General features: G+C 50.3%; 1 protein-coding gene across 6 annotated transcripts in view; it reads right to left on the bottom strand.

Moving 5' to 3' along the window:
- The window catches only part of DAB2IP (DAB2 interacting protein), a 259,030-nt gene that overhangs the window by 27,968 nt on the left and 212,538 nt on the right, over positions 1 to 18,524 (bottom strand). For all 6 annotated transcript variants that reach the window (XM_084821269.1, XM_084821271.1, XM_084821267.1 and 3 more), the window contains 3 exons: positions 17,744 to 17,842; positions 14,626 to 15,180; positions 1,363 to 1,507 (listed from right to left, as the gene is read on the bottom strand). In XM_084821269.1, coding sequence (XP_084677395.1) covers positions 1,363 to 1,507; positions 14,626 to 15,180; positions 17,744 to 17,842 — 799 coding nt within the window. The remainder of the gene's footprint in view (positions 1 to 1,362; positions 1,508 to 14,625; positions 15,181 to 17,743; positions 17,843 to 18,524) is intronic.

Here is an 18,524-nt window from a genome sequence, read left to right on the forward strand (position 1 = left end):
GAACGGGGCAGCGTACCCCAGAACACCTGATGCCCAGACAAAAAACACAGGAGGCCTGGTGCGTGAGCTCTGGCCCACGGAGGACAAATCTATTAGTGGCTATTTCTAAAGGCTGCATGGAGCTCCCAGGACCAGTGAAAGTCTGCCTCTAAATGCTGGTTCCTGGGGGACACACGCCACCAGGGCAGAGTTGCCTTTGTGTCCCGCTCGTGGCCTTCCTGGAGGCATCTGGTTAGCCACTGTGAGAACCAGGATGCTCAGCTACATGTCCCTTTGCTCCGATCCAGGAGGGTTGTTCTCAGTGGAGGCTGATGGCTCCAATGTCAGTGGGCAGTAAATCCACTCCAGGATTCAGTCAGAACCACTCAGAACTTTTAAAGGAGCTATCCAACTGCTGCAAAGCAGTTGACTGGTTCTGGCTGAAACCCGGAGCGGATTCACTGCCCCACCAACATCGGAGCCATCAGCCGCCACAGGCTGCTCTTATGTTCATGTTCGCCACGAGAGTTAGGAATGGCACCTCCTTATTCAGCAGCTGTCTAACAGAGGGTTCCAGATCCTGGGGAAGGCCACTGCCTTCATGCCCCGCTTGTGGGGTTCTCTGCAGCATCTGGCTGTCCACTGTTGGAAACAGGAGACAGGACTAGGGGGACCTGTGGCTTTTATTAGCCATGATAGTTAGGAATGGAGCCTCCATGTGCAGAAGCAGTTTACCTTAAAGTATGAAATGCCAGGGACACTAAACTGGAGAGAAAGGGTAGTGCCTTCACACCTTCCTCGAAGGTGTTCTGGAGGCATCTGGTTTTATTTTTATTTATTATTACATTTATATCACACCTTTTTTTCTCTTGCAAGGAACCCAACAGTGCTTACAAGGTCCTCCTCCTCCTCCTCTACATTTTATCCTCACAACAACCCTGAGAGGCAGGTTAGGCCGAGAGTCACTGACCGGCCCAAAGTCACCCAGGGAGTTTTGTGGCCCAGTGGGGACTAGAACCTGGATCTCCTGAGTCCCAGTCCAACGCTCTAACCACTACACCACACTGGCCACAGGGTGACTAAGACCTTTGGCTCAACCCTGCAGGGCTCTTCTGTTGTCCTTACGATAGCTAAGAATGGAACCTCCATGTTCAAAGGTAGTCTAGCTCTGAAGACCAGGTGCTGGGTCACACACAAACCAGGAGGGCCCTTCCCCTCCAGTCCTGGGTGTGGGCTCTCCAGAGCCATCTAGGGGGAATCAGGGCCGTGGACTAGGTCACCCTGATCCTCGAAGGCCCTTCTTGTGCTCAGCAGCCCTCTGGGTCCCAGCCGTAAACGGAAACTCCCCTTTGGGAAGCCCAGCGAGGAGCTCTCCTCGCCTACCTAAGGCATCTTGCAGGTACTTCTGCCCCACCAGCTTCAGGTACTCCTCGATCGCTTTCGTGGCGAGCGTGTTTTCTCGGAAGATCAGGTGCTCGTTTTCGCCACAGCGGTCCACCTCGGACATCATCAGGTCGGTCAAGAAATCCTAGAGGAGGAGGAGAAGGGGGTGGGTGGGGAGATTGCAGGGAACGCTGTGTGCAATGAGAAGATTCTGCGGCAAGGGAGCAGAACCTCAGACCTGGGGGCCATATCCCCTCCTCCCGGCCCCACCACCTTTCCCCCAACCACCAAATGTGGGGTAGCTTCCCGGCTTTGGTGCAGTCCCCCCTCCAAGGCTGAAATGCCTGTCCTCAGGCTTTTTTACTGGCAGGAAGAGCTTCAAGCTAAAATATGCCGGCATTCTCAGCCCCTCCCCTTTTCCCTTTGACTCGCCCACCACTGCAATGTGGCCCCTGAGACCTCCCCTGAACTGGTATTTGGCCCTCGGGCTGAAAGAGGTTCTGCACCCCTATTCTATGGCAGCATCACCACAAATGCGCGTCTCTCCTCATACACAGATTAGCATACATTTCACACTTTTAGAAATGTAATGTAGTGTTGCATTTCTGCCTGTGTTGCTGTTGCTGTTCTTGTTCACTTATTTCTGGGAATTTATGTTCCATGGCAGCCTTGCCCAACGTGGTGCCTCCTCCGGACATTTTGGACTACAGTTCCCATCAGCCCCAGCGAACATGGCTAATAGTCAGGGATGATGGGAGACTAGTCCAAAACATCTGGAGGGCATCAGGGTGGGGTAGACTGTTCCCCCTGAACTCAAATGGCTGCATGACAGGCAGAAATTCAACTGATGAAGCTGTTCCTCTATTGCTGCATCTCCATATTGTGAAATAGATGCACCTCTTGGATATCTGGCTGCCATATTGCTTTTGAAGGCTTCAGGGTCCCTCGAGGACCAAGCAATCTTGCAGGGGTGGGGCAGTGGGAGGAAATCAAATAATGACCTGAACTCTCAGAAATGATGCTTAAAAACTAGGAAGAGAACAGCATTCTCAGAAGGTGAACATCAGGGCAAAACAAAACAGGGGTGCATATTGGCAATTAATTCAGCTGAAGAGCTGGATGGAAAGATGGTGTTTGACCAGTCCCCCCAAATAAAAAAAATAAATAAATCTTGACCCACTGAGCGATGGAACATTGCCAAATATTTGAAGCATTACATTATTAGGACAGCTGCAGGTAAGGGAGAGAATCACGGCGATTACAACAACTTGTTTTCAAGATGACACCAGAATCCACCTCTCCCAGAAGCTCTGGCCCAAATCACAGAGAGGCCATTCCTCTCCGGAGCAAATACTACACAAAGCCAGTTCTTTACTTCTTGGCCTCTGAAGCATGGCAGCTGTCGCTTAGCATGAGGGTGTTGATTGCATGCAAATAGTTGTGAGAAGAGTGTAGAGACTGGTGGAATGGTTTGCAGTGTCTCAAAGGCCCAGAGGCCTCCCTTGCAGAAGGGGAAAGCAGTGACATTCCCCTCTGCAGATCTTGGGAGAAAGGGCATTTGAGGGAGGGTCTCTCTCAGATTATCCAATTGTCTGATTACCTCCCCTTCTCTCTCAGCTTTCAGATACCTTTCTTCAATGCACCAGGATAATGGCTTAGGAGGAGAAGGTGGACATGGTTCAATGCTTTGCAAGCAGAAGGTCCCGGTTCAATCCCTGGCATCTCCAAGTACGGTAGGAAAGAATCCTGCCTGAAACCCTGGAGAGCTGCTGCTGCCAGTCAGTGCTGCTGCCAGTCAGTGTCGACAGTACTGGGCTAGATGGGCCCAGGGTCTGACGCAGTATAAGGCAGCTTCTTATATTCTCAGACAGAGAGATGTGAGGGGAGCTATTCTAGAATACCAGTGAGAACTGCAACAAAATGCTGCAGCATTAAGAAGGGCTTTTGTTTAGGATTCCAGCCAGCAATTCCCTCCCAGAAGGGCATTCCATTCCGAATCCCTCCCTGCCACTGCTGCACTTTTCCTCTCTACTCTGAGCATCCTGTTCAGGGGTTGTTAGCTTATTTTTTGTCCTCTTAGAGTTTTCTTTTTAAAGATTTTTAACTTTTAAACTGCTATTAGAAGGAGTGATATTTGACTGCTTAATTGAGGGGTGTACATCTCTCCCTCACTCAGGCACACACACGCGCACACTTAATGCATATCCAAGAAACTGATCTCTTGGACAACTTTCCTTGGCTCTCTGTCAGTCACGTTTACTCGGGAGGAGGACTCGCAAGGATTATGATGGCATTCACACACATCCAGAAGTTCAGCAAAGACCTTGTTCTCGGAACACCTCCAGCAATAAAAGCATTTTGACACATGATGTCAATTCAGAGGAAGAATTCACCAGTCCCTTCGCCAGCCTTGTTCTCTCTCTCTCTCTCCTGGCCAAGAACCTCTCCATCTGACAAGACCGGCCAAACCCCGGGTTCTAGGAGAAGCTGTAAAACTCAATGTTCCCGAGATAATTAGTATGTTGGGGAAGTGACAAGAGCGGCTCGCAAGACAGAGCCAAGGTCGGACGTCGCTAATTAAGAATCAGCACCTTTCGTCAGGCCACGCCGCTGATCGGAATTGAAATGTACACAGGGTGGCGGAGAGAACAGGAAGGTGGCGGAGTTCCAGAGACTGCGGCTGAAGGTGCTAAAAAGCTGTGTGCCGCCTAGTCAAGATGCAGAGAATTGGTTGGAGAAAAGCTCCTTAGGCAGAGGAATCTGTGCTCCCCCCCACCGCCCAAGTTGGCAAGAGAACTGCAACACTTAGAGGGTTGAGAAAGAACAGCACACTTGCTTGAGGGAAAATAATGCTCCTCAGACTGGACCACCTCGTCTTTGTGCTAGGAAGAGATGAGCCTGTTGCTGGTTGTCATCCTGCTGGCATGCTCCACGTCCCATTTTCTAGGGTCTCTGTCTTTCTAGGTTGCCTGGTGAAGCTACTTGGTCCCCAGAGGCCACGTGAGGTTTTAATCCCAGCCAAACTGACAACCTTCCCTTCCCTTGCAAAAGCTGCATTGCAAACTGGCCAAGAGTGTTTCTCCCCGGAGCAGCTGGAACAGTCTGAGGCTGGCTCAGCCAATCAGCATCGACGGCACAACGCAGCTGCCCCATTTGTCTGCCCCTCTTTAAGAAGCAGTTCAACCCAATGTCTTTTCCCCCTTTGACCAGGGGGTGGGGGGAGGAATGAATGCCAAAAAGAGATACTGGGGGACAAGATGGGGTTTTTAATCCCAAGACACCAGTATGGAGAGATACTTTCAGAAGGGGGAGAAAGAGGTGGCATTTTAGAACGCATCTTTGCTGCATTCAATCGAAATCATCCCTTTGCACCCCATGGTTGACCTTGGGGGGCTGAGGGGGTGCAGTTCTGCAAGACTGAAATAGAATATGGTGTGTACACTGCTGACTCGTTCTCTCTCTCTCTGTGTCTCTATCTCTCTGTGTCACCCAAGAAACTTCCCCCTCCACCAATTTGTGGAGCAGTTTTGCACTTAATTTCCCCCCATCTTAAAAAACAAAACAAAAAAAATCCATAAAGCGATAAATGCAGGAGCATCCAGGTGGCACTTCTAAATGTAACAGTAGTTAAACATTAATAATTATTTAATGATTTTTATTCATTTAAAAAGACAGCCCCTCCCTGCCCGATGCATTGGGGATGGTGATGGCCAGCGTTGGAATTACTAGGATACATGCTGCTATTTAGGTGAGACGGTCAGTACCTGCTTTCTTTTAATATTATTCAAGCTGCCTTACACACACACACACACACACACACACACAGCAGGAAGGCAGGGGAAACATCTCTCAAACAAATGGAATAATATTACAGAAATGACTTGGGGCATCACCCGAAGTCTACTTTGGGGAAATGCTAGCAGGAACATATTTTTAATTTTTTTTTTTTTGCAAACAACCATTCCCAAGGTGAGTGATGGGACCTTGAGGCCCACACCATGTTCTCCTCATGTTGCTAGACCATTCACTCACTACCCCCACCCCCGCTGCAAATCCAAAGAAAGAAAAACCCATCTGTGCTCTTCGTTGCATGATTTTCTTTGGGAAATGGTCTTGATTGATAAAAATCCTCATGGCAGAAAAACTGCCCCGCCCCAGCATACACAAAAAATAAATGGGAAAAGGAGTGATTAAAACAAACCGTAGTGTTCCGCAAAGTGAATAAAACTAGAGTTATACGAGAATTTCACTTTTGGTCGCAAAATATTTGAGCATGTACTGCTCAAAGCCCTAAACGCGATCACAGGTACGTATCTACTGAAAATGTTTGCAAATGGCTGGAATGTACTTGCATTTGATTTGCACAGCTTTCCCTGTTCAATTTTGTACACATTTCCAAATTTGCATGAATTTCTCTCTACAGACTAGAAGTCCAACTTTAGTCTATGGAGGGGAGTTGCACAAATTTGGGGAACTCTGCGCAAGTGTCGCATTCGATCGCTGTTCCATTTTTGCAATTTTCCCATTTGCACAGAGCGAGCAGAGATCGCAAACCCAAACAGGGATGGGCCATGAGACAAGTGGTGAGATGTCGTTAGGAGACTCCTAGCAATCCCGAATGTTGCTCATTCACCCATCCCCGGATAACACTATAATCAAGAATAGCTTGCGCTGCATGAGGAAAGGCCTGGGCAAAATTATATCAGTGTTTGGGCTGTGCCCAATGGGCTCAGTCCACGGGGAGGGCACTCCACACATACAGAGGGCCACAACCGAAAAGGCCTTGCCGTGGTTAACACCTTGGTGAAGGGACAGGATGGGGACTAAGGCCTCCAATGAAGATTGCAAAGCTGAGATGATGGGCGGGGGGAGGCGGTCTTTCAGGAAACTTGGGCTCTTGAGCCATTTAGCAGGGGTGGAGAGCCTGCCTTAGGCATTGTGGGACTGCATCTCCCATCATCGCTGAACACTCGCGATGGGAGCTGGAATTAAACAACATCTGGAGGGGCTAAATATCCCCTACTCCTACCATGGAAGGTTCTGACAGGTATCGACCGGCACCTTGAATGGTGCCCAGATTGTGTGGACCAACAGCATGTCTTCTTCTCATGAGCGGGCAGCGCTTTTGCATGCAGGAACGCCTGCTCCTGCCTGCATCGGCCAGCGGGCCCGCATCTTCCCCAGGCGTGCTGCTCTGGGTGCCTCCGCCATCAGAAGTTAGGTGGGTGGCAACCAGAGATGGCGCCTTCTCACCAGTGGCAGGATGGGGCTTGACCAGAGGTGTGGAATGGCTTTCATCCTGAGGGCTGGACTCAATGTGGGAGGAGCTCTCTGGTGGGCCAAAAACAAAGGAGGCGGGGCCAAAGGAAAAGGGTCGTGGTCAAATACCGGGATATTTGCGCTTCAAGTGATTCCTGCCAGTAACTCACTCCCAGGAAAGGCAGTTCCCCCATTTAGAATGGGGGGGGGGGAACTGCACAAAGGCTGGGAAACTACTGAATGATGGGGGCTGGGAGAATGGGGGTGTGGCCAGGGGAAGGGGGTGGGGCCTTTGGGGGAACCCCAGAAAGCCAAACTGGGCCCTGAATACTGAGGTTCCCCACCCCAATGCCAACTTTATTTGCTTTCCAATGCCAGGTAACAGATGCTGATTCCTCCCAAGCTTTGGGCGGATAATCTCTCAGTGCTGTCCTTGCTGTTCATATCTGACTTTCCTGCCTGATGTTCCAGTTGCTTTATTATTGGCCCCTTTTTACTGCTGCTTCAGTTGCTGATGTTGCTTTTTGTAAAATACATTGTTGCGTACGTTTTAAATGGATCATCTTAATGCGCGTCGTTAGCTAGTTTGCCAAAGGGCAGGACAGAGATGTTTCAAACATTCAATTTTTAAAAGCTACGTTTTGGGGTGGACAAAAGTCGCAGCCAAATTCTATTCCGAAGCAAAAAAGAAAAGAAAAAAAGCCCCCGCCCCCGAGGAATGCAGCCAGCCGGGCAACACGCGGACCGCGCCGGGATGTCTTGGGCGCCCCCGTCTTCCTTCTCCTGGGCCCGCTCCTTCCCCACGTAACGTTGCCGGGATGAGGGAGAGGAGACCAGTGGCGGACATCTTTCTAGGCCTGACTTCAGCCCTCGGGGGCTTAACTGGATTGCAAAGTTGGCAGATTTTATTAGTAGCACGGCCATTAGTGCTGGGATGGGTTATTAGCACTTAAAGTGGTGGAACATTTCGCCTGCATTGGCTGCAGCAGCCATGGGCTTAGTCTCCAGCTCTGAGCAGATGATCAGAGTCCCGAGGAAGGCAGGAAGGTGAACACACACTCCCCGCTCCTCCACACCCTTCCCAGCCTTTTGTTACCCCGGTTTCAGTTTCGGCAAATAAATATCCTAGCAAACCAGTGGAGGCTGGTGGCTCTGACGTTGGCGGGGCAGTGAATCCGCTCTGGGGTCCAGTCCAAACCAGTCAGAACTCTAAAGGAGCTCTCCATGGTGCTTCACATGGTGGCACTGGGGGGGGCAGTGAGAGGGAACAGGGCAGAAGCACATCTTCTACCCTGCCCAGACAGGATTCTTGGGGGTTCTCCTTTGCTTGGAGGTATTTAAGCAGAGCCTGGATGGCCTCTGTCAGTAGGGATGGACGGACTCACCCGACTCTGTGCTCAGTGGGAGCTCGAGGAGCTGCTGCTCACCCGTGTGAGCCGGGCCGTGTGAGCCCCTGAAGGGCTCAGCGAGCAGTCCGGGAGCACTCTGCAGCTGCCCGCTGCTTCTTGCGAGCCACCATTTTTATGGAAGATGGGCTCTCTAGATGTTTGTGTATGTATGTTGCGCATAGCAGCAGCCGTAAGGGGCCATTTCCGCAGCATTAGATACACAAAAAGGGCGGAAATGGCCCTTTACATTGTGCGCAATGTGAGATATACGAAAAATTACAGCCCCCAAATTTTGCGTTGAAATGGTGGCTCACTCAGCGGGCGGGGGCAGTGGTTGGCTGAGCCGGGTTTGGGCTGGGCAAGTGGGGGGAGTCCAACGGACTCTTGGAGCCAGTCAGGTGCCTGCAACTTCCCTATCTGTCACTAGGGATGTCTGTTGCCAGGATATCTGATTCTTTTTTTACTCGATGGAGCTCTGCAACATCTACGATTTGCTTTGCATTGGCAAGCTGAGCAGCGGGTTTCCCCCCAAGCTCTGGGAACTTTTTTGCACATTTACCTCACAGGTTCTGCAATCTGAGCAAATTTCTAAGCAACTTGTGCAAATCACAGCGGAATTTGGGCAAATTCGGCCAAATTGTGCAAACCTGGCTGCAATTTGCACAAATTGCTCAGAAACGTGTGCAAATTGCTCAGAAAAATGTGCAAAACATTAGGAAAAATCAGCAAACTGGCCTGACTTGCTGCAGATCAAATTGGGTGCCTCCCTGGAAACAAAAATGAAGTTCGGGGGGCTCAACCTAAGAAAACTACCAAACTCTAAACAGATCTCTGCAACAACCCTGGCTGTAGCTACGCCCTGCATTTCAGAGCCTGCCTCGAGCAGGGGGTTGGATGAGGTGAACTCTGAGGTCCCTTCCAACTCTGTGGAAGACCATGCTTGCTGGGCATGATGGGAGTTGTAGTCCAATACCTCCGAAGGGCGCCAAGTTGGGGCAGGCTGCCTTCACTGTAGAGTCCTGCTCTCTGGCTTGGCAAATTCAAAACCTCATTGGTGGAGGTGCTCATCCAAAAAAGAGAAGCAGAGCTAAGGTGGGTTAAAGCTGGTCTACCTGTTGTCATAAGGGGCTGATGACAAGCAGACTGACTTTGAAATAAGACATAACCCTGCCCCCCATCAGCAATCTCCATGAATAGGATTGACCTAACCTTAATCGGCTTTTAATGATAAAGGTAATGAGATCAGCGCGTATTTCAAAGATCACCCCAGAGCCCTGTGGGAGGGTGGGTCACGGTCAGCTGAAACAAGTTGCAAGCGCTGCTGTGGCAAGGGGCTGTCCAGCTGTCACCCTGTCATCAACACCTCCCCCTCCCCAGGGTTTGATGACAATAATTTCCAACTGGTCCTTCCACTTGGCTGCTGAGATGGGGGCAAGAGCTATTTCCCTTCATCCCGCCCCCACCGAGGCAATGATCCTGAACTCAAGTGACTTGGGAAACCATTCGTAAACCTGCGTGCTACGCAAAAACCTCCAGCATACTGCAACAAACCATGTAAACTGTTACCCAACGTCTCCTGGAGCCCGGAGGAGGCATTGGTAGAAGAGTGTGCCTGTTGCATCTCTGGGTTGCCCTTCTCTGGGTTGCCCTTCTGACCGTCAGAAGGGGATGGATGTTTTGGGCTGACTCATGAAGAAACCATGGGGTAAGGATGGGTACATAAGAACATCAGCCCTACTGGATCAGACTAAGGTGGAAGCTTCTAATCTCACATTCTGGTTCCCATAGGGACTGACAACCAACAACCACTTCCCATTTCCCTCTGAGCTTTGCTGCAATCCTCACAGTAGCTGGAGGGAAATGGATTTTCCCAACAACAAGATACCTTTTCCTGCTGTAATGCGAAGTATTTTGGTCTTGAATTGGCAATTCAGACCCATCCGCTTTACAAAATCCCTGCTCCTGGTGGAGAACTGGTTCCATGATACAGATCAATGCAGCTGCCTGGATTTTTAGATTCTACTTGGGGGCGTGCCTACAGGACTCTCATGATGAGTGCCTGCACCCCAATATTTACCATGACACCACTGCCAACCACATGAGCTGCGACCTGTTCTCTGTTGCTCCCGAGGACAGGACTGGGATTAATGGGCGGAAGTGGCAGAGAAACAGTTTTCGGCTAAACATTAGGAGAAATTTCCTAATGGTGAGAGCTGTTTGGTAGTGGAACTCTGCCTCGGGAGGCGGTGGGCTCTCCTTCGCTGGAGGGATTGAAGCAGAGGCTGGGTGGCCGCCTGTCAGAGGTGCATCAGTTGCATCCCACGTTGAGCTGGGGGGTTGGGCTAGGTGATCTCTTAGGTCCCTTCCAGCTCTGCAATTCTACGAAGCGCCTGGGGGAACCCTGCAAGTGGGGCACAAAAGCCCTACCCCACTGTACGTCCCCAACCCCTGATCATAGAATCATAGAATAGTAGGGTTGGAAGGGGCCTACAAGGCCATCGAGTCCAGCCCCCTGCTCAATGCAGGAATCCAAGTCAGAGCACCCCTGACAGGTTGCTATCCAGCCTCATCCTGAATGTCTCCAGGGTGGGAGCACCCACCACCTGACAATCACTGCCTCTGACGATGGAGACTGATACGCACACGAGAGGTGACAATGTTCAGAAACAATACACCTATGATGATGAGGACACATGGCAGAGGTGGGATGTTGTCTTTGTGCCCAAGTTTTGGGCTTCCCGGGGGCATCTGATTGTCCCCTGTGAGAAGCAGGATGCGGGATGGGTCAACTTTAGGTCTGGCCATGGTTTTTTTTGCCAGCCATGATGGTTAGGTGTGATAGGCACCTTGGAGAGCCCCTTTAGAGTTCTGACAGAAACCTGGAGCAGATTCACCGCTCCACTGACATCGGAGCCACCAGCCTCCACTGAATGAAACCGCCATGTTCAGAGGTAGTCTACCTGCAACAGCAAGGAATGGCTACTGCCTTCTCACGCCAGGCCTGCAGGCTTGCCGGAGGCAACTGTTTGCGCACTGGACTAGATGGGACCTCTTTCTCATCCCGCACAACCCTTCTTACATCTCAACCAGAGGCCCTTGCCTGTGGCTGGGAAATGGCAACGGGAGAGAGGAGGGATGCAAAGAGGTAGAAAGGCCACAAACATCCCACAATGTCCCGGAGGACAGAGGACGCGCAAACGACACATTTGTGTGGGGAAGCTTCGCCGCTCCTTGAATACAAACGGCTGGTAAGAGGCAAAATGGCTCTACCAGGGATGCTCAGAAAAATGCCTCCTTGTTTGTGTACAAGACAACACCGGAGGAGGGAAGGAGAGGGGGGAGACACACGCTTATCTCCAGACCTGCCACTCACCACATCGCACCCTCTTCCGAGAAGGTAATTTCCACCAAGAGCAGGGGAGGGCTCCTTGGTGCGCGTGTGCTCGTAAAATTGATTAAAGTCATAATTCGCTGGACTAACGGCTCTTTATGAAAAATATTATCAGGTAGCTCGTCTCTTCGGGTGGATGGTGGGGGACGAGGAAAACCATGTGGCAGCCGTGACTTGCGCGTGGGCTAGCAAACCGTGCTGCTTTGGCGACCACAAGATGGTGGTCAGTGCGCTGCGGACCTGTGGGGAGGCCTCTGTGCTGCGGCAGCCACAGCTCTCCACTGCCACTGGCACTCCTGAGACAGCCCTGAGGCGATTCTGTGGAGTTGTGGATTCCGGGAGCTAAGGCCCCAGCCACGCATTTGGCGCAAACGGCTGCTTGCCCTCCCCGAGCCACTTTTCCCTGTGATGCGCACATTCAGAACATGCTTTGGAACCCCCACAATGCTTTGCACGGCTGACCTCAGTAAACTTTGACGACACGCCCGTACGGCATGCTTCTATGATCATGCTCTTGATACATGGTGTGGGTAAAAACAGCTGGGGGAGTGTTGCTGGGTGGGGGGGGAGAAGCGAGTGGTGGAGGGGTTAAACATCCCTCCCCACACAGTATCCCTTCTGCTGAAAAACAGCACCTCCACACACCCCTGCTTTGCAAATCTCAAGATTTGCAAATCTCAAGATGGGATCTCAATCTCAAGATCTGCAAAGGATGGATGCATCAGTTTGGCTCAGTTTCAGTTTTCCCAACCTTAAGTTCCTTTTGTTATGTTCCCACACCAGTCTCCAACGTTTTTTTTTTTAAAGTCTGGTGAAAATTCAGACACATTTTCATGTGCATTTGTCCCCGGAGATGTGTGTTTGTATGGATGATGTACGCAAGCAATTTTCCCTAACTTAATGTGTTTTTTTACTTTATTTTCACTGATATATTCATTTCTGTGTGTACTTCCCCCCCAATATGTGTACTTTTTGGACACATTTTTTGATTGGAGAACCGCACTGCAAAACTTGGGGAAGGGCCAATATCAAAGTATAATTTGCATTTGTACTGGTTTGGGAAATGAAAATTAGGTATGTTTCCCTTAAAACGCAGACTGAACAAACTTCTTCCCCATTCTCACCTGCCCCCAAAGGTGTGGCCCCCGCCTTGGGAACGAGCTGCAGATCAGGCCCCAAACTCGGCCACAGGCTGTAGAGCAAGCCACTTATCTCCTAGGCTCAGGCTCCTGTCCCTGATAAAGTGATAATCACACCAGCCTACCTTGCAGGGCTGTTGCAAGGACTGCTGAGACAAGGTGCAGGAAGTACGACAGAAACACTGCCATCATCCGGACTCCTGGGGTGCAGCTCTCAGATCGTATCATGTCCCTTAGGTTACTTGTACAACAGGGATACACCTGGGCCCAGTATGTGGAGGAAACTCTGCATCAGCAGGAGCTCCATAAAGGTGTGGGGAGCTCTCCTCCAGACGCCAGGCACGTCAGGTGTCCATTTTATGCACCCAGCCCGGGTTTTTGGGAGCCTTTATCCCTTCCTGTGTGACCATCCACCCTGGAACTTAATTGAAGCCATCCGGTTTGAGTGCAGCTTTGATTTCCAATGTGAGGGACTGGTAAATGCAAAGCATTACGCACAAGAGGACCACCGTGCTTGTGCAGAATGCCTTCCTCTCACTGGCAAGTAAAAGCCACAGCTAGCCTCTTAGAAGAAAGGGCTTCCCTTCAACTCAGGCAGGCTGGACCTCTGGTGCCTCTTCCGGAAATTAAGGGTGCAACCCTTTGCATTTTTAGGGTTGCGCCCTAAGGCACAACAACGCAGCAGGGACAGACTCGAACTCGGGGCTCTGGCAGTGCACAGCAGCGCTGCCACCAAAGATGGCCGGAGGGCAGTACTGCAACATCCACATGGGGGCCTCCTGTACCCAGTAAGCTGCTGACTTGTGGGTCGAATTCCCAGTCAGACCGAGCTGTCACTCAGGTGCTGATTTGGCTGTCCTGCCTGCTGGAAGAATGGGCCTGCTCACATCCCCTGCCCCCCACGAGCCCTAAACATAACCCAGGTATTTGTCCTGGAAGAAACGTGTCAAGGAGAGGTTCAATTAGCATGAAGCAACTTGCACAGAGAGTCGATAACTGACTGGATAATGGCTTTCTCCTCCCGGCCCCTACTTTTGTCTAATTGATGCTTTAATGGACAACATGTTTGATCACCGGGACTAAAAAGGCAAACCAGACGGGCCAAGCAATAATACACCATCAAATGCTAAACGCAAACAGAACTCATCCAATGAGACTTCCAAGGACAGTTATTGGGGGGCAACCGCATTCCTCCTGGCAGGCCTGACTTTTGTGTCTGAGAAAATGGGGACCGAGGAAGCAAAGGACAGTTAAAAACAACAGCACAGTCCCCGATAGCAGGCTTACAATCTAGCCGTCATGACACGAAAGGAAAAAAGAAATGGGAAGGGAAAAAGAAATGGCTCGCAAGCTGCCACTTATGTGATCGCCTGGGGTGCACAAATTTTGCCTCCAGGCGACCAGCAGGGAAGCTTTGATCAAATTTGGTTCTTTTTTCAGCCACAAATTTGTCATGCCAGTGTGCCGTGGGTAGAAGGGCTAGCTATACACTTTTTTGTGGGTGGTTTATTTTGGTGTATGCAGTTGAGAGACTGAATTAAGCAGCTCGGAGATTACCTATATGAGCCTAGGACTTTGCCTAATACTGGTCCATCTTGCCCCAAAGTGTTAACTCCGACGAACAAGATCTCAGGCTGAGTGAAGTTTTCCCCAGCTCTTCTTCCTGTGTTGCTTCAAGCTGGAGATGCTGGGGACTGAATCTGGAACCTTCCGCATACAAAGCAGGTGCTCTACCACTGAGCTACAGCCCTCCCACAAGTAGAAATGTGTTCTTCTGAAGGAGATGAGAGGGGTGGTGGATGTTTATCTGAATCCACTTTCTCTATACTGGCAAAACATTCTAGAATGCCCTCTCACAGCCTGGTGCCTGGAGGCACGTTGGACCACAACTCCCACCATCTTGGGGATGATGGGAGGTGTAGTCCAACACACCTCCAAGGCACCAGGTTGAGGGAGGCTGGTCCAGAATCAAACAAGGACTTGGAACAACGCACAAAAGGGGGTCACACCAAGATCCTAGATGCGGCCAAGGACAGTTGACTGGAGCTACAACCGCGATCCCCTCCCTCGACACCGAGGGCCTTACCTTGGCCTTCCCTGTGCTCTGGAGGATGTGAACCAGTGCCGAGGCCATCTCCTCCTTGTTCTTGACGCTCAGCATCGGCTCCAGCACCGAGCAAAGGACCATGTAGTTGTTGGTGATGTACTCAGCAAACTCTTTGTACATCTCCATGGGCAGGATGCTCATGGTTTGGTAGCGTGACTTGATGCGGATCATGGGCCCCCCGGCCTTGCCCTTGCTGGGGTTGGGTGTTACCACAGGGTACCACTTCTCCACGAACTGCCGGCCCGTCACTGAGCCCGCCGGGATGCTGACCAGCCCAATGAAGTTGGTCTTGTCCTTCTTCTTCTTCTTGTCCGTCTCCTTGTACAAGTGGATGGTCATGCTCCGGAGAGATGGGAGGTTGTTGAACTCAAAGTGCTCCCCCCAGAAGACATTGTCCGTTTTCAACTTGCACGTCGTCCGGGCATAGAGGACCTCGTCCAAGCAGAGTTCGCACAAATACTTCTTCTTCGCTGGCAGGTCTTTGGCTTCGATAATCCACAATTTGAGCATGTTCTCGATTCGCCGGCTGTTGTCCTAGAGAAGAGGGACAGACACCAAACAACGAAAAAGGTCAAGGGGAGAGTGTCAGGGGGCGGGCGGGAAGAAAAGCAATTACCCGGCGCAAAAATGGAAGAACGAACGGCTTCATTATTGGAAGGCATTAGAACAGAAACCAATTCTTAATTACATTTTTTACTTTAAGGACATTACCAGCTCTTGGGAATTTGCATAATAACCCCTGCTTATGTTCATTTTCCAAATACCACGGTGCTTTCTTGCTTCACTGGCACCAATTACAAGAAGAAAGGAGGCCAATAAAACAGTCCCCCTCCATCCAGCTCCATTTTTTTTTAAATGCACCATTTCCAATTTGGCTGCCAGGGGAATCTCAAAATGAAGAGGAAAAACTGTAGCATAGATGAGGGCAGCTTGTACAGGAAGGCCTCTGGCCGACAAGGAGGTTCCCCCTCTCAATGTCTCCCCCGTCTCCACTGGGCTTGAGCAGTGGGATGCCACTGTGTCCTTTCCCCCCGTGATGCCCCAGGGCTGGGATGGGTTCCATATTGTTGGGAAAATTTGGAAGAAATGCAGCCACCTGGGGTGAGGTGATGTAGTGCGAAACCACTCAAAGAAAATTCACCCTGCCAGATTGGAGGTGGCAGGGGTGGGGGGAGGGATGACTGTAAAGCAGGGGTGGGAAACTTCAGGCCCCGGGAGCAAATCTGCCACACCTCAGGTTCCCCAGAAGGCCACGCCCCTTCCCCCTGGCCGCCACCCCTTTCCCCATTTGGTGGTTTCCTGGCTGTTATGCTGTATCTTTTCCCCATTCTGAAAGGATGAAATTCCTCTCCTAAGTTACTGAGCTTTAAGCTATGAGATGCCGGTATCGCTTGTCTATGAGGCCCCACCTCCTTCACCTCTGACCCACCACTGGGATGCGGCCCCCGAGAGCTTCTCCGAAATGGAATCCAGCTCTTGGGTGAAAGACATCTGCAACCCCTGCTGCAAAAGCGGGGGAGGCCTTCCTTAAGACTGGCAAGATCCAACATGGTGGCGGGGAGGAGGAGACTTCCTGTCAGACAGGAAGTTGCCCAGGTCTCGTCACCCCTGCAGGCAATAATTTTTCTCTTCGCAACCTGAACGTAGTGTGAGACAGGCTTCACTTCCCACGGCACAGACGTGCATCTCTGTCATCCCGCTGGCCGGAGGCAATGGTGAGATAAAAAGAAACATGGGCACTTCAACACATGTGGCCAAACAAGTTTGATAGGCCTTTCTAAAAACAAAAAACCTGAACTATCTGTTGACCGCAGCTAAAAGCAGGAGAAGCGTTCACTACATACGGTAAACCAGAAACTCTCTTTCAAAACAACAACAAACTTTCTGTCTCCCATCTATTGTTAGTATTATCAGCGCCGCCAGTAAAATCCATGTAATGAATATTTAGGGGTATTTTAATAGTTTAAATTATTTTAAAAATAATTTGTGGAACTCAGAAGTGACATCTGACAGATCCTCCAGCATGGCCAATCCTTCAGCCACTGGCCAGGAATTCTGGGAGCTGAAGCCCATCACGCCTGGAGGGCGCCAGGTTGGAGAAGGCTGGAAGAGATGGCTGTTTCTGAGACTCCTCAAGACATGCAGATGGCGATCTATTCACCTGCTGCATGTTAAGCCCTGTGTCTCTTCCTCAGGGGCACCCAAAAAAGCAAAATTTATGTACAACCCATTAACGATACAATAATAAAAACTCACACTTAAAAAATAGGCATCGCATTTTGTTATAGCTGGAATTTATGATATTCTTGGTGTTCTTTAAAGGGAAAATGGATACAGCCCACAGTCCTACAGACATTTACCTGTGAGCTATGCAAAGTGATTGCAGCGGGTCTTACTTCTGAGTAGACACATAGAAGATTGCACTGTTCAGCAGCAATCGTGCACACTTTACTTGGGAGTAAGCTCTACTTATCCCAATGGAACTTACTTCCAAGTAAGCATGTACAGGATCAGGCCGACAGTTGCATTCAGTTTGGGGGGATCATTTTTAGTTATTATTATAATTTCAAAAACAAAATACATAATGATCCAACTTGAGTTCAAAATAGTTGTTCCAGAAAGGGGTAAACAGTTGCTGTATAAAAAAAAAAAAGCATGCAAAATACATTAATTTCTATTGCGCACCCTATCCATTAATTTATCTATTCGAGCCACTGCCGGAAACTGACAGTTCCATTCATGTTGCGTTCTTATAATATTTAGTTGCTCAGTAACGTCCCGTTATGCAGGCTGCATTATTTTATACTTACTATTTACATTCCTGGCTATGATACACCTACGTTTTTATATATATATATTTAAGCAGTGAGGTGTTTTGTTTTACCATCGGCTCATTAATGAATCGTTAATGGATTACACATAAGTTGTGTTTTTATAGCTGCCCCGACGGCTCCTCTCTTCGCTTGTGCACTCGGTGCCCCCTCCCGCTGGTTTCCCTCCCACGACCGTAGAGACCGCTGGGCTTAGAAAACAGAGGAAGAGAGCAACGCAGCCGACGCGCGGAGAACGCCTCTGCAAAAGCTGCGGCAGATACTACCTTGTTCGGGTGCACGGCACGGCGGAGATTCTCCATCCACTTGTCCCGCTCTGCAGCAGAGCGGCAGGAAAAGCACTTGCTGCCGGATGAAGTTGTCACCTGGAGGGGGAGAGAAAAAGGCAGGGAGAGTTTCTCATCAACAGAGTTGGCCTTCGAGCAGGGTTCCGCAACCTCAGGCCTGCAGGCCAAATCCAGCCCTCTGCATCTCGTCTGGTTCCACGTACGCATTCTAGTGCACAGTATGAGTAAATCCCTTAATCGACTCAGCTTTCTTTAGCCAGGACGAGGGATGTCGGAAGAATCTCTTTGCGGGGTGGAGCTCGACCAGCTTTTGTCAGCTTGGCCCCCGGACTCTGTTCCATCTTCTGCCAGCTGGCCCAAGTAGGTGTGCAATGAGTCAGGCCAGCTGGCAAGATTTCCGAAGTTATCACTTCTTGTGCAAAAAAAATTTGCACAACTGTCGACTGTATTGTGCAAATTTGCATAATTTGCGCAAATTACAGCCACAATCTGCCCAAATCATGCAAATTTGCACGAGCCACAGCCAAAACGTGTGCAAAAATGTGTGAGTTTGCACAGTTTGTGGGTGCAATTTGCGCAAATCTCTATTTGCACAAATTACAGCGGAGACCCCCCAAATGTGTTAAAAGTCCCCAGAACTGGGGGAAACTGCATGGCTCGGCTCACAAAAGCAAGCCAAGTTGAGCACACCGTGGAAGCCCAGCGAGCCCCAAAAGAGACAGATTTCCCATTAACAGACATCCCTGGCCACAATGCGATA

Source organism: Heloderma suspectum, chromosome 14 (genome assembly GCF_057233095.1).
Source record: "Heloderma suspectum isolate Gila_16-S chromosome 14, 16-S_ref, whole genome shotgun sequence".
NCBI classification, from domain to species: domain Eukaryota; kingdom Metazoa; phylum Chordata; class Lepidosauria; order Squamata; family Helodermatidae; genus Heloderma; species Heloderma suspectum.